Raw genomic sequence first — 15,587 nt, forward strand, 5'->3', positions numbered from 1 at the left:
AGTGTGGGGCGGTGACACCACACTCGGCATCTGCCGAGGTGACACCCCTTCATTTTTTCCTCATCTTCACTCTCCTCCAATGGAACATTTGCCGCCTTCGGTCCAGCAAAGAGGATTTATGGCTGGTTTTATAATCACAGCATCCACTTGTACTCCGCCTTCAGGAAACAAAGTTGTGACTGCTTTGACTTGTCTCGTTTCTTCCTTGTCCATTGTAACCTTCCACCTGAGATCGGCATTCCATCTCATGGGGGAATCACGCTGCTTGTACGGGATGACGTTCATAGTCAGCCCATTTCCCTCTTCCTGTCTTCAAGCTGTTGCAGGTCGCCGATTCCTTCCTCACTCGACCTTTTCCGTTTGTACTATTTACTTCCCTCCATTACTCAATGTCACCAGGGCTTACTTCCTTCAGCTTATTGGGCCGCTACCTCACCCATTTCTGCTGCTTGATGACTTTAATGCGAACCATCCCATTTGGGGTTCTCCCAGAACCTGTCAGAGAGGTGCCCTCTTAGCTGACCACCTTAATCAACTTAACCTCTTCTGCCTTAAAACATGTGCACCCATGACTCATGTTCTTTTCAGACTCCTCGCACACCTATTTCCATTTGGACCTATCTTTCTGCACTGCCTGTCTTGCCCATTGTCTCGAGTGGTCCGCTCTTTCTGATACCTACTCCAGCAACCACATCCCACGTGCTGTCCGTTTACTGACCCCTACCCCACCTGCGTGCACACCCAAATGGAAGCTTACTAAGGCCGACTGGAAGTTTTACTCCTCTCTGATGATCTTCGATGAACACGATTTCCCCAGTCGTGATGATCAGGTGGAATATCGTACAAACTTTATCCTTACCATTGCAGAATGTTCCATCCTCGCACTTCCCCTTTACCACACTGTGTCCCGGGCCCTTGGTGGACTGAGGCGTGCCGCAACGCAACTTGCACATGTAAACATGCTTTCTGTATTTTTAACTGTCGTCCTACATGGCATTCATTATAAACAGATGCGTGCACAGTGTCGTCGTGTTCTTGGGATAAAGAAGGTAGCTGGATTTCATTCACTAGTTCTTTTAACATTTTAACAGTTCCATCCCCTCTTCCGTCATGCGTGCCAACCTCTGACGGCTCTCTGGGACCAAGATCCATTCACCAATTTCCGGCCTGACAGTAGCAGACGATGTCATCGTGGACCCTTTTGCTATCTCCAACACCTTGGACTGCCATTTTGCGGAAATTTCGAGCTCCTCCCACTATCGCCCTGCCTTCCTCCACAGGAAACAAGCAGAGGAGGCTCGGGCGATACCCTTCCCTTCCAGAATCGTGAGCATTACAATGCCACCTTTATTATGACGGAGCTAAGTCATGCTCTCACTTCATACCAATCATCTGCCCCAGGGCCAGGCGCTGTTCACATTCAGATGTTGCGCACCTTTCTCTTGTGGGCAAGCACTTTCTCCTTCATACATTCAAACACGTTTGGGCAAAAGGCACATTTCCCAGGCGCTGCCGTGAAGCCGCTGTCATACCCATACCTAGGCCTGGTAAGGACGAACACCTTCCTTTTAGCTAATGCCCTATCTCTCTCACAAGCTGTGTTTGCAAGGTGATGGAATGTAAGATTCATGTCCGGCTGGTGCGGTGGCCCAAGTCTCGCAATTTACTATGCACTGCACAGTGTGGATTTTTAGTCTGCTGTTCTGCAGTTGACCATCTCATTACTTTGTTGACCCACGTCATGAATGGTTTTCTGTGGAAATCCCAACTGTGGCCTTATTTTTCGATTTGGAGAAAGCCTACAACACCTGCTGGATGACTGGTATCCTCCATGTTCTCTACACGTGGGGCTTCTGTGGCCCCCTGCCCCATTTCTTTGAGGAATTTTTAAAAGGCTGAATTTTTAAGGTACGTATGGGTTCTGCCTTGTCGGACACTTTTATCCAGGAAAATGGTGTGCCTCACGGTTCCACCTGAGTGTCATTCTCTTTGCTATTGCCATTAACCCTATAATGGCTCATCTCCCACCAGGCATCTCTGGCTCCCTATTTGTGGGCGAATTTGCCATCTATTACAGTTCTTCATGGACCTGTCTCATTGAGGGACATCTTCAGCGATGATTCAGTTGTCTTTACTCATGGGGCATCATTGATGGGTTTTGTATTTCCACTGTCAAAACTGCTTGTATGAATTTCTAGCAGCGCAATTGGTTTCTCCCACCATCTTTACATCTTGGGCCTGTTGTTCTTCTGTTCATTGAAACTATGAAATTCGTTGGGCTCTTGCTCAATAGCAAACTCTCTTGGTCTTCCCACATGACTTATCTGGCAGCCCACTGTACGCAGTTCTCTCAATGTCCTACGTGTCCTCAATGGTACTTCCTGGGGTGCAGATCGAACCACTCTCTTTCATTTGTACTGGTCTCTTGTCTGCTTGAAACTAGACTAAGGGTGCTTTGTTCATGCATGTGCATGTCCGTCCCTCTTATGCCGTCTCAATACTATCCACCATTGTGGCATCTGTTTGGCCACTGGCGCCTTTTACACTAGCCCGGTTGAGAGTCTGTATGCAGAAGCTGCTGAACTACCGCTGTCATACTGCCGTGACTTTCTCCTCAGCAGACTCATACGCTGTTTGTCTGCCATGTGTGGCCACTATCCTATGACTCCTTCTTCAATAATTACTTTGATCGCCAGTATGAGGCCGTCCCTCTTCTCTATTACCTCCTGGAGTTCGCTTTCGGCCCTTGCTCCAGCAGATTAATTTCACGCTCTTTGCAATTTTCCTGGTGGGTTTGAACCCTTCACCACCTTGGCTTTGTGTGGTGGACCATGTTCACCTTGGCCTTCATTTGCTTCCTAAGGACCCTACACCAGCCTCGCTGTATCACCTTCAGTTTCATGGTCTTGACATGTAATTTCGCAATAGTACCTTTGTGTACACTGATGGCTCTCAGACTGACCATGGTGGTGTTGTGCCTTTGTTGTTGGCACCAAAATTTTTCAGTATCGGCTTCCAGCACACTGCTCAGTATTTACAGCAGAGCTCTTCGCCCTGTATCAGGCCATGGGTTACATCCGGGGACACAGTGTTTTCAACTGTGTCATCTGCTCAGACTCTCTCAGTACCCTTCAAAGCCTTTGTGCACTGCACACCATCCATCCTTTAGTGCAACAGGTCCAAGAAAGCTTGGTGTAATAGTTAATTTCCCCCCCTGGAAGACTGTAGCTCCTTCAGATTTCTAGAGGTAGGAAGGTGAAGTATGGCATCAATATGCTTGCCTGTAGGTTTCAATCCATTTCTGCTTGGAATACTGTGGGTATGAAGAAAAAGTGCATTTGTGCAGCTAGCAGTTCAGACCACTTAATTTTAGTCTCTCTAATGGGGCTCGCAGGTTTGCTAGATGTTCCCTCCTCATTGGTCCTGCTACGATAATTTGTTCAGGTAGTTTCCACAGTAAGGTATGCTCAAGATGAGATGCTCTAAGTATCAATGAAATATAACGAAGGTGCTAGCCACACCAAATGAAAACCTGTTATCGTCTAAATGATGGAACCATTTCAACCTCCATAGGCTGACAGTTTTATTCCTTTAATGCACCACGCATGGTGCTGATTCAGTTTTAGTGAAGAATTGACCTCCTGCTAATGTAGCCCATAGTTCTTCTGGTTTCAAAATGGTTTAGATGTGTATATTAGATTGGGCATTAATAGTTGCCTTAAAATTGCCAAAAATACGTAAAAAAAAATCATTTGGTTTCTTAATGAAAATCATTGGAATCGCTCATCAGCTAGCGAAAATGGGCAAGATGACTGTGATAACTACAAAACAGTCAAGCTGCTGTTTAACTGTGCTGCACATTGCATCTGGTATTTGACTGGCACAACTAAAACAGTGTTACATCCCTAATTTAAGAGATAGTGCAATACAGAAGCCTTAGCTTATCTCAATGAGGGACCAGAAAATTTCTCACATAACTTATCCAGGTCTTAAATTGTACGGAGGTTGACTTTAGATTGACCCACTTGTCCATGTAAAATCCAAACAAAGAAAACGCATCCAATCCTAATATGTTAGTAGCCAGTAGTGAAGTAACTATTAAAAATTTTATATGTCAAACAATATTTTCATTCTTAGGTGATAGTGACAGCTAGCCTTTTAACGGTATATTTTGATGGCTATAGTTCATTACTTGCAGCTGTTGCTTGTGTAGGGGTGGTGAACCTGAGTGGTGGTAAGTCTCCAGTTGATATACACCAGCACCAGTGTCAACCTGAAACTGCGGTGTTGTTGACTGAGGTGATCATCGAAAGGCTGCAGTTCTGTCAGTTTATGTGGATATCAGTGTGGTACTAGGACCAGGCTGCAGCCGAGTGACTCGATAGTGTGCGCTAACACTGCCTATATGCCCTTATTTCTGGCAGTTGCGGCATACCACATCACAATAGGTGCACTGACACCTAGCGTGCCTGCGATGGTTATCTGGACACGATTTCTGGGACTCTAAACTACTGGCTTCAGTTGACAGCAACAATGTGGAGGGTGGCTCCTATCTGCTGCCACATAAGTTGAATGAGACTGACGTTGTCGTCTAAGTTTACTTTCCTTAGAGTCTATCAATGATGGGGGCCAGTTTTTCTCATTACTGATCTGTTTTATTGCTCATCATTGCTGTGCTGGCAAGCAGTGATGAGTCATGAAATCAAGACAGCAAAGTGTCGTCAGATACACACGGGTTACAACCCTGACTTACTGCCATTTATGCTACTCCTAGCTCGTTGTCAAACACACGCCATGCCGAGAACGTTATTTCAAATTCCTGAATAACTTTAAGAATATAGTTAACGATTGTGTCTACCAATCCCAATGCCTCAGCCCTACACTCTCTTTTGGGAACTAGTCTGACAAGTACATCTCTAATTAGTGACTTGCCATATGATGTTTTGCAAGATCTGCAAAAAGTTAATGTCCTGAGAATGGTTGCAAATCTGACGCCCACTCCGTGGGAGACTGACCACACATTTTTGCATGTTGATTAAATTTGAGTCTTGCAACCCCCCATTGAGGGTTTAATGAGAGAAATAGTCGGTCAGATAAACACACCATTCTTCAAACAGAAGACCACTAGGTTCGACAAATGGTCACTCTGTGCGAACTACACGATGTAAGTGTTTCCTTGAAGACAGTAAGGAGGCACTTTGACATTTGGGTTCTGTTTTAAGGTTAACTGTGCCTTCACAAGTCCATAAAATGTTGATCTAGTGTTTCAGCATATCTCTTACATGGTGAGTAAGTTACTCATCGCCATTTTAAGAGCCCACTAAAACGCACACTGAAAATTTGGTATTCCTGAGTGTGAGCGGTGGAAGGATGGGCACTGACCTCTCTAGGCAAACTGCATCAGGGCCAGAACAGAGTTCCAACAGTAAACAACAAGGAAAACCAAAAATAACAGGCAAAACGATTCAACATGTCGGATGTGGAATGTAACGATTAACATCATACAGAGCTTACAGACTGTTGGCGTGGCGTGCACTCGGCTTTATACCCCACTTCTAGGAGGGAGCATAGCTGATGCACTCGCTTCTTGTGTCTCCTCGGAGTATCAGGCATGGACCCTAGATTGCTGTAGCTCACAGACATTATCAGTATTGATTGTTTCGTGCTGTGGGTATACAGTATATTCCACAAATATGATCAATTTCATTATTCCTAAATCGAGTGTTAGCAATGGTTAAAGTGTACTCAATGCAAAATTCTACCAGGCTGCTTCCCCTTTCATTCCTTTCCCCCAGGCCTTGATCTGCTACTGTTTTTCTGCCTCTTTTAATCAAATTCCAGTCCCACATGCAACTTGTCTCTGCCTAATGAAAACCTAAATTCAAAATCTTATGCTATAAAATGGCTTAATGCCAAAATTTCAATCATAAAAAAATTCTAACAGCTGAAAGCAAGGTGACATTAGTTTAGTGTGTAGAATTTGTGCATCCTTTCCTCTTGTTTGATGATCTGGTCTAAAGAAAGTGTGTAACAGCATTTATAGTTCGATGGCTCCACGTGTGTGTAAGAGGTGGCCATGCTCCTGTCACGCTGTGTGAAAACTGTTTTGTTCTTTCAGGAAAATTAAAAAAAATGCAGGCAGGACAGGGCTTGTGGAGAAAATTTGTCTTCAACCTAGTGTGTTTACAATTTAATGTTTGTACAAACTGGAAGTGTAATGACAGATAATAGGCTTCCTTGTTATTGACACTTCAGCATTCACAAGTCCATAAAATGTTGATCTAGTGTTTCAGAATATCTCTTACATGTTGAATAAGTTATTCATTGCTGTTTCTCTTTGAAACATAATTTAAATTCCTGGCCACTTGTTGTATTCTGTGGAATAATCACTTTGAGTATCAACAGTCAGGCCACATGTAAGCAAGCTTCTGCTGGCTATCACAGATCCTACCTCATTGGGTGCATACAACTGGATGGTACTGCCACATCCATTATACAGTCACCAATCTGTTTCTGGCAAACTCACAATAGTGCAAATGGCTCTGAACACTATGGGACTTAACATCTATGCTCATCAGTCCCCTCACAATAGTGCAGTCATTATTATTATTGTTAATGAAATATACATATAAATACATCACAATACTGGCACGTACATACTGATTTCTCTTTTGTGTTACAATCTGCCAAATTCATTTAGATTGTTTACAAATTTTTGGGTATGATTTATTGCCCATCTTGCTTGAGCATTTTGATGAATAAAAACTGTATTAACACTTATTGCTACACTGAGTTTGGGATTTAGATGCATGCTGTTGTGATTAATTGATCAAAAGTAATGCTCTCTTAATTAGCTAGTTAGCCTAAGAAAAAATATATATCTCCTGATTGCTACACTGACTTCTCTTTTCATTCTGCTGTTATACTTCCTCTCCAAAATGTTTGTTGACTTCAGTCAATTATTAATCTTTGGAATCAACATACCACTTCATTATTCAAATTGTATTTAATTAATAAAAATTCTGGTACTGATTTGGATAGTGTTGAGGATTGTAAGTGTACACTTTCTTTGGTTTGTTCATGTAAGGCATTCAAAAGTTATTAATTTTTGAAGAGCATAGGTTGATCTATACCTTTCATCACAGCCAACGCATAAACTAAACCATCTACACAGTTGGTCTTTATATGTGACTAGTTGCCTCATATTTCTGTTCTATGCCTTATTTTGGATCTTGGCTCATTCTGCCTTTTGTTCTTTCTTTACGAAGACTGCCAACCTTAGTGTTTTAATCAATGTTGTGTTACAAGTTTTGTTTACCATAATTCGATAATGATCATCAATAATAAGTCTCACGTTAGAATGTGACTATCTTTTTAATGTGGTTTCACAAAAGACTTGCTTCTGTGTGTTATTTACACCGTTGGACATGATCTGAATGAAGAAGGAAGCGCACACTTGTTTGTGTCAGCTCTCAGTCCCTGTCTTCGTAATGATCATGAAGATAGTGGCTGAATACTGACACAAACAAAAGTGTGTGCAGTTTTCCCTCTTCGTTCTGATCATGTCCAATGGTGTAAATAGCACATGGAAGCAAAAGTCTTTTGTGAAACCACATTAAAAAGATATTTCTATTCTAATGTGAGACTTATTATTGATAATCATTATAAAATTACGGTAAACACAACTTGTAACACAGTATTGGTTAAAACAGAGAACGATAGGCTTGAAATCTACAGCTTGTTGCCAACAACGAGGTCACTTGGTTCAGGGATGTCTTGGGTGAGAAAGAGGACAGAAATACATCTGACATCAGGTCGTACCAACCTAAGACTGCTGCAGGCCTAGTACGAATTAGCATATTTCACGTGGAAGTAACAGCAGTTTGTGAAGGCCCATTATAGTGAGGACTGTCTTCAAAACTGCTGTTTATTTGTATAAATGCCTGTGCAATTAAATCAACACTGTTATAATGCAATGCAATTAACAATAGGAAAGTTGCTACTAGAGTTGCTATCGTCAGATTGTGATTATTATTAAGGCATATGTACCCACCCTTCCAAACACTGTGAACCTTTAATACAGGTGGCTGTGACCCAACACACCAACACTGGAAACCTTACTTACTGTGCTAATGCTGATTTTTCTGCATTGTTCCAAGGCTGACTTCAAGCAGAAATACGATGCACATTTTGCAGAAATCTGCATGAAAATCAATGTTGAAGGTCGAAATAACATCAAAGAAGACTTAAAACGTGGAAAATGTTGTACTATGGGATTGGAAGAATGGGAAAGCAGTGTATTGAGTGAATAGGACATCTGTTGGGATCAATAAAAATGAATGTAAAATGTAGGACAGTAAGCCCGGGGTTTTACTGTAAATCCTCCATGTCTACAATAATGTGTTCACTACACTGTTCATAGCCACTCATGCACACTTTTATTTTCTTATTCATTATTATCATCCATATATGTTTTTTGTTGATAACCCTGTATTCAATTGATCAGAAGGCACGTTCTTCCTGCCATTACATTTCACTAATTCCCCCTTTATCTGACTTTAGTCTATGCATTTCTCTGTTTAAGCTTACTAAACTAGCCCCCTTGGTGATCTAACATTCCATGTTCCTATCTGTAGCATGCCAGTTTTGTTTTTCCTGATGATGACATTCTTCTGAGTAGTTCTTGCTCAGAGAGCACAAAGTAAAATTATATTACTCTGGAATATTTTACCAAAGATGAAGTCACCATTATTAAGTTGTACAGTAGGGCTACAAGTCTTTGAGAAATATAACAGTTGCAGTTTCCCCTCAGGCTCGGCCATTCGCAACAGTGACATAGCAAGGCCATCTTATCTGGTGTCACGAGGCAAGATGAGTGGGTTGTTCTGACTGTTGTCCATGCAACTATTGGAAGTACTACTGCCCCTCATCCAGAATTACGTTTGTCTGGTCTCTCTGCGGATACCCTCCGATGTGGTCATAGTTATGGGAATGGGTGTTTGTATAATTGAGGCACACAAACCACCCCACTGTGACAAGGTCCAAGGGGTCATGTGAGGTGGTACATGTGGTAGCGAAAAAGTCGTGTTAGTGGTCAACAGGTTGCCATATTTTCACTGAGGATGTGTATTATAAGGTTCAATTCCTGGTTGGGCACACAGTTTTAATTTGCCAGGAAGATTGACATCAGTGTATACTCCGCTGAAAGATGAAACTTAATTCTGGAACATGTACTATAATCATCCTATATCAGAGGGAGAGGTTGCAATTGTGGTCTGTGGAATGTGCGGACAACTGAACGTAGTAAATTTATGGAATTCATATAACTGTCTTCAGTAACATGTGAATGAAAGTTGTCTATTAACATTTTTTTAAAATCCAGTTGACTGGTGATAAATAAGCATTATGGGGAAACAATTGCTCTATTGCAAAGTAATGAGACACTAGTACTGTATAGGTAATGTGAACCTTGAAAGAAGCACCTGAGTTCCACTATTTTGTTTCGGGGCATTGTCTTACTGAGTAGTTTGTCTATCTCAACTCAGTGCAAATGAAGGGCTTATTGCCACATGGGATTAGCCAAGCGGTCTAAGTCGCTGCAGTCATGGACTGTGCGGCTGGTCCCAGCGGAGGTTCAAGTCCTCCTTCGGGCATGGGTGTGTGTGTTTGTCCTTTGGCTAATTTAGGTGTGTAAGCTTAGGGACTGATGACCTTAGCAGTTAATTCCCATAAGATTTCACACACATCATCATCTGAAGGACTTATTTTAAAAACTGTGTCACATTGAATTCTTATTAAATTATATAGTAAGATTTTCGTAATCCTTTTTAATATTCAGATTTCTTGCTCCTAAGATGTGAGTCTGGATTTTAGCCTCATATTATAAATGATGGTAACATTCCCATTGTCATGTTCTATGACTTTATACTTTTCCATTTTGTTTGTTAAATGCTGAGGTAGCAGTGAGTGGCAGAAAGTTGAACTTCAGTGAGCCGGCCGCGGTGGCTGAGCGGTTCTAGGTGCTTCAGTCTGGAAGTATGTGGCTGCTGCGGTTACAGGTTCGAATCCTGCCTCGGGCAAGGATGTGTGTGATGTCCTTAGGTTAGTTAGGTTTAAGTAGTTCTAAATCTAGGAGACTGATGACCTCAGACGTTAAGTCCCATAGTGCTTAGAGCCATTTGAACCATTTTTTGAACTTCTGTGTTAATTTTGATAATGCATTCTCATATTATAACTACAAGACTAGTCAGTGTGAAGAGACTCTTTTTTATTATTATTATTATTATTATTGTGGTTATTAATACTTTATGTCTGTAGAACCTTCTTTGATTTCTGTGTACTAATGCCTGATGCCGTCAGTTTTGTCTATTGTTTGTAGTTTGAAAAATAGGGTGGATAGTGCTACACCAGTTTTACACATTAACAGACCTGTGCTTTCATATTTTGTTGCCAGAATGAAAAGGCTTAAAGAATTGATGCTTGCTATTTCTTGGCAAAGTGATACTTAAAATAGTCAGATATGAAATATGTATTTGGTTTCTTTCTCCTGTACAAAAACCAAATGGATTGCAAATGTATGTCATGAGTTGAATAAACCACAATTACGCAAATAAATGTTTGTTAAATAGGCAATTACACAAAGCTATCTTGCATAATACAGTGGAAGGCTAATGGGAACTGTAAACGAGAAATAATAACAAACTCACACAAGTTGTTCCTCAAGAGGTTATCAATACTGCTCACTTAAAATCATTGTAAAGGTTCCGTGGCATGTTCCATGACATATTTTACATGTTATAAACATCTACATGCTTGAAGTAATCCCCCAAGACAATGTTGTAACTCTTAGACTGATTTGTTGCACTAATCCTTTTAGAAGTTTTCATTAAAAATATAAGGACTTAGTATGTATGTTTTTTGTGAGAAATTATGTGAAGAGAAATGTCCATCAACAGGTTGTCCACTGGACTTAATAACAGCACGGTGTTACATCTGTAGGAAAGAGCAGAGTTATACAAGAATTAGCAAACAACAACCTCATTCTGAGCAGCAGATATGTCTACCCTGTTCTAGTCAAGGTAAGTAGGCTAAGTAAATGTTCTGAATTAATCATAGTGAACATACTGAATTAGTCATGTTCGAATCAAATCACACCCCTGTTATAAGAGTTCATCCTGTTGTGTCAGATATCAGTGAACAATTAGATACTAACGTGTAAGAAAGAAGTAGATTTTATGGTACTCTACTGTTTCCTGCATGTTGCCTCATCCTCTGTTTTCGTAATTTGTTATGTTCAAGCTTGGCATTCGTGTCTTTTGTTTCTCTTTGCAAAAGCTTCCATGATATTACAGTTGTATACACGCCAGTGCAACAAGTCTACTTCCTAGCTAAATCAAGAAAGCTTGTAATGGTTTGCATTAGAAGTGTTGAGTTCTCCGCTATTTGCCTCTGTGAATTTAATATCAGCTCATGATTTTTATTAGGTGCACTTTATGTTTGTGTCTGCATCTAATTTGTATATTTATCGTATAAATACCATCAATGAAACCTTGCAAATATCCTGGTATGGATTCTACAACTTTTCGTATATGCTGACATAAAAGCTCAACTTTTACTCTAGACTGTCGTTTTTTTTCTTTCAACTGTGTGATGCTGTTTAGTTAGTTATTTACTTGTTCCATGGACACAATTGCAATCTCTCCCAATTTTTCCCCCATGATGTGTGCCTACATATGTTCAGTCTCCCTCCTCCTCACACACACACACACACACACACACACACACGCACACGCATGCGCGCGCGCGCGCGCGCCCACCCCCTCCCCTCCCACACACATTATATTATTACACACAAAAAAATCTTTCTTTGGAGTAGAAGGAGTTGTCAGGCAAAGATTTCAATGTGTATTTGAAGCTGATATTACCAAAGAAGGAATTCCCTTGCGAAAAATGTAAAATTACAAGAAGACAGAATGACTGGCAGAATTTCAGCGCAGATGGTACACACATTTGAAAGTGCAGGGAACTGTTCCCAGTTTCCAGGACTGTTAGTTACTTCTTCTGGTTGGAAAAAGCACCCAGACTTTTTAGAAGGTTGGGTAGGAGGTGCAAGTCACTCAGATACCAGATTAAGAGGGACCCCCTTGTCGTGAGGAGTATGGATTATGGTTTTCGAGGAATAACAAGCATTCTTCTATGTGGTAGATGTAGAAGGCCATAGATCTTTAATGCTGCAGTGGTACCTCCTGATATTCTAATCTCCCTCATTTCTATTACCTTACAGCAGTGAAACACTTTTCTTCAAAAACTCCGTTGACTCCTGACCCATGTCCTATTTTTGCCTAATTGTGAGCAAGTAGTTAGATATAATGTATTTTCTTATGAAGAAAATGGTTGCTACTCACCACATAGCAGAGATACTAGTCACAGATAAGCACAACAGAAAGACTGTCAAACAAAACTTTTGGCCTAACAGGCCTTCATCAGAATAGATAACATACACTAATGCAAATGCAACTCACAGACACACCTGCCCCCAATCTCTGGCTGCCAAGGCCAGATCAGGAGCAGCAGTGCATGATGGGAGAAGCAGCTGGATGTTGAGGATAAGGAGAAGGCTCAGACAGGGATGGGGTGGGATCGTAAACTGGCATGAGGTGGGGAGAAGGTAGGGCAGCTAGGTGCTCTCAGGAAGTTAGAAAGAGGGTGGTTGGAATGGCGGCCAGTGGAAAAATAAACAAGTAAAAAGATTGTGGGTGCATTGGTGGAATAGAGGCTGTGTAGTGGTGGAATTGGAACAGGTAAGGGGATAGTTGGATAAGGACAATAACTAACAAAAGTTGAGGTACGAGGGTTATGGGAATGTAGGATACAAGGTTCATCCACAAAGTAAGTTCCATTTGGTTATATAAAACAAAAGAGTACAGATACAGAAAAAATATTTATTGTACAAAAATATATTACTGTTAAACTACTTTTCTACATAGCTTCATAAATTTTGTAGGCACTTGTCGTAGCGTACACAAGTTTTTGTGTGCCTTCTTCATAGAAGGTTGCCGCCCGTGTATTCAACTATGTGGTAACATGTTGTTCCAGCTCATCATCATCATTGAAGTGTTGACCACCAAGGACAGATTTTAGGTGTAAGAAGAGAAGAAAGTCGCTAGGAGTGAGGTCCAGACTGTACGGAAGATGATCAAACGTGTCCCAGTGAAATTCCCGTAAGAGTGATTTGGTCACATTCGCCGTGTGAGGTCGGGCATTATCATGGAAAAAAACAACACCTTTTGACAGTAATCCTCGGTGCTTGTTCTGTATTGTGCGGCGCAATTTCTTAATGGTCTCGCAGTAACCATGTGAGTTTATTCTTTGGCCTCATGGTAAGAAATCAATCAGCAAATTGCCTTTTCTGTCCCAAAAACTGATGCACATGACTTTTTGAGGTGTCAGGATTTGCTTAGGCTTAACCTTAATTGGGAATGAAGTATGCCTCCATTCCATTGATTGCCGTTTTGTTTCAGGGGTGCTGTACAATACCCAAGTTTCATCCCCTGTGACTATCCAAGAAAGAAAACCATCGCCTTCTTCATTTTAGTGTCAAAAACTGAAAGGCACTGCCCATCTGTTGTTTTTTGTATTGTTCAGTAAGAATTTTGGGTACCCAATGTGAGCAAAGTTTTCAAAATTTCAGTTTTTCAGTAACAATTTCATGAATTAGTGATTGTGAGATTTTCAGAACTTCATAGCAAGGGTACTAAGTGTAAACTTATGGTTGTGCTTAATCTTCTCTTCAATTGTGTGAACCAGTTCATCAGTAACCATAAACAGGCGTCCACTTTGTTCTTCATCATGCACATTCATTGAGCAGTCTGATCCATCTTCTAACCATTGAATCACTCATAGCATTTGTCCGTAAACCTCATAGATTTGACGATGAATTTCTTTTGGTTTAACTTGCTTTGCATTTAGAAAACGAATCACAGATCTGATTTCACATGTGGTGGCATTTTCAATTACGGCTGACATTTTAAAGAAGCACTACAAAGCACATGTTGGCAACAGTGATCTGAAAATGGTGTACGTGTCTTCTCCTTGAGTCAAAGTAACTGTCGCGCATGCTCAGAACTCCGACCATAGCGCTGTCATGGGTAGAAATAAAAACGGAACTTACTTTGTGGATGAACCTCGTACATTGAGGGACAGTTCCCATCTGCGCATTTCAGAATAGATGGTGTTGGTGGGAAGGATCCAGATGGCACAGGCTGTGAAGCAGTCATTGAAATGAAGGATGTCGTGTTGGGCAGTGTGCTCAGCAGCTGGTTGGTTCAGCAGTTTCTTGGCCACATTTTGTCAGTGGCCGTTTATGCGGACAGACAGCTTGTTCAGAATGAGATTTTCACTCTGCAGCGGAGTGTGCGCTGATATGAAACTTCCTGGTAGATTAAAACTTTGTGCCGGACCGAGACTCGAACATTGGACCTTTGCCTTTCGTGGGCAAGTGCTCTACCAATTGAGCTACCCAAGCACGACTCATGTCTGGCCCTCACAGCTTCAATTCTGCCAGTACCTCATCTCTTACCTTCCAAACTTCACAGAAGCTCTTCGACGAACCTTGCAGAACTAGCACTCCTGGAAGAAAGGATATTGTGGGAACATGGCTTAATCACAGCCTGGGGGAGGTTTCCGGAATGAGATTTTCACTCTGCAGCAGAGTGTGCGCTGATATGAAACTTACTGGCAGATTAAAACTGTGTACCAGACCAAGACTCGAACTTGGGACCTTCTCCTATCAGCATATCGGTGCACACTCCGCTGCAGAGTGAACATCTCATTCTGGAAACCTCCCCCAGGCTGTGGTTAAGCCATGTTTCCACAATATTCTTTCTTCCAGGAGTGCTAGCTCTGCAATGTTCGCAGAAGAACTTCTGTGAAGTTTGGAAGGTAGGAGACTAGGTACTGGCAGAATTGAAGCTATGAAGGCCGGACGTGAGTCATGCTTGGGTAGCTAAGTCGGTAGAGCACTTGCCCGCGAAAGGTAAAGGTCCCGTGTTAGAGTCTCATTCCGGCACACAGTTTTAATCTGCCAGGAAGTTTCAGGCAGCTTGTTGGGTGGCGTGCCCATGTAGAATGCAGAACAGTGGTTGCAGCTTAACTTGTAGATCACATGACTAGTTTCAAAGGTATCTCTGCCTCTGATGGGGTAGGTGATGTTTGTGACCAGACTGGAGTAGGTGATGGTGGGAGGATGTATGGGACAGGTCTTGCATCTAGATCTGTTACAGGGATGTGAGCCATGAGGCAAAGGCTTGGGAACAAGGGTTGTGTAGGGTTGCACAAGGATATAGTGTAGGTTCGGCGGGTGTGGGAATACCACTGTGGGAGGGGTGAGAAGTAGTGTGAGTAGGGCATTCCTCATTTTAGGGCACAGCGAGAGATAGTCACAACCCTGGTCCAGAATGTGATTCAGTTACTCCAATCCTGGGTGGTGCTGAGTCATGAGGGGAATGCTCCTCTGTGGCCAGAAAGTCGGATTTTGGGGGTTGACTGGTGACTTGAGAGATATGGCACACGGGATCTGTCTCTGTACA

At 41.9% G+C, this 15,587-nt stretch overlaps 1 protein-coding gene across 4 annotated transcripts in view; it reads left to right on the forward strand.

Moving 5' to 3' along the window:
• The window catches only part of LOC126243676 (uncharacterized), a 226,470-nt gene that overhangs the window by 151,258 nt on the left and 59,625 nt on the right, over positions 1-15,587 (forward strand). For all 4 annotated transcript variants that reach the window (XM_049948180.1, XM_049948181.1, XM_049948178.1 and 1 more), the window contains one exon: positions 10,956-11,078. In XM_049948180.1, coding sequence (XP_049804137.1) covers positions 10,956-11,078 — 123 coding nt within the window. The remainder of the gene's footprint in view (positions 1-10,955; positions 11,079-15,587) is intronic.

This window comes from Schistocerca nitens, chromosome 1 (assembly GCF_023898315.1).
Source record: "Schistocerca nitens isolate TAMUIC-IGC-003100 chromosome 1, iqSchNite1.1, whole genome shotgun sequence".
Lineage (NCBI taxonomy): Eukaryota > Metazoa > Arthropoda > Insecta > Orthoptera > Acrididae > Schistocerca > Schistocerca nitens.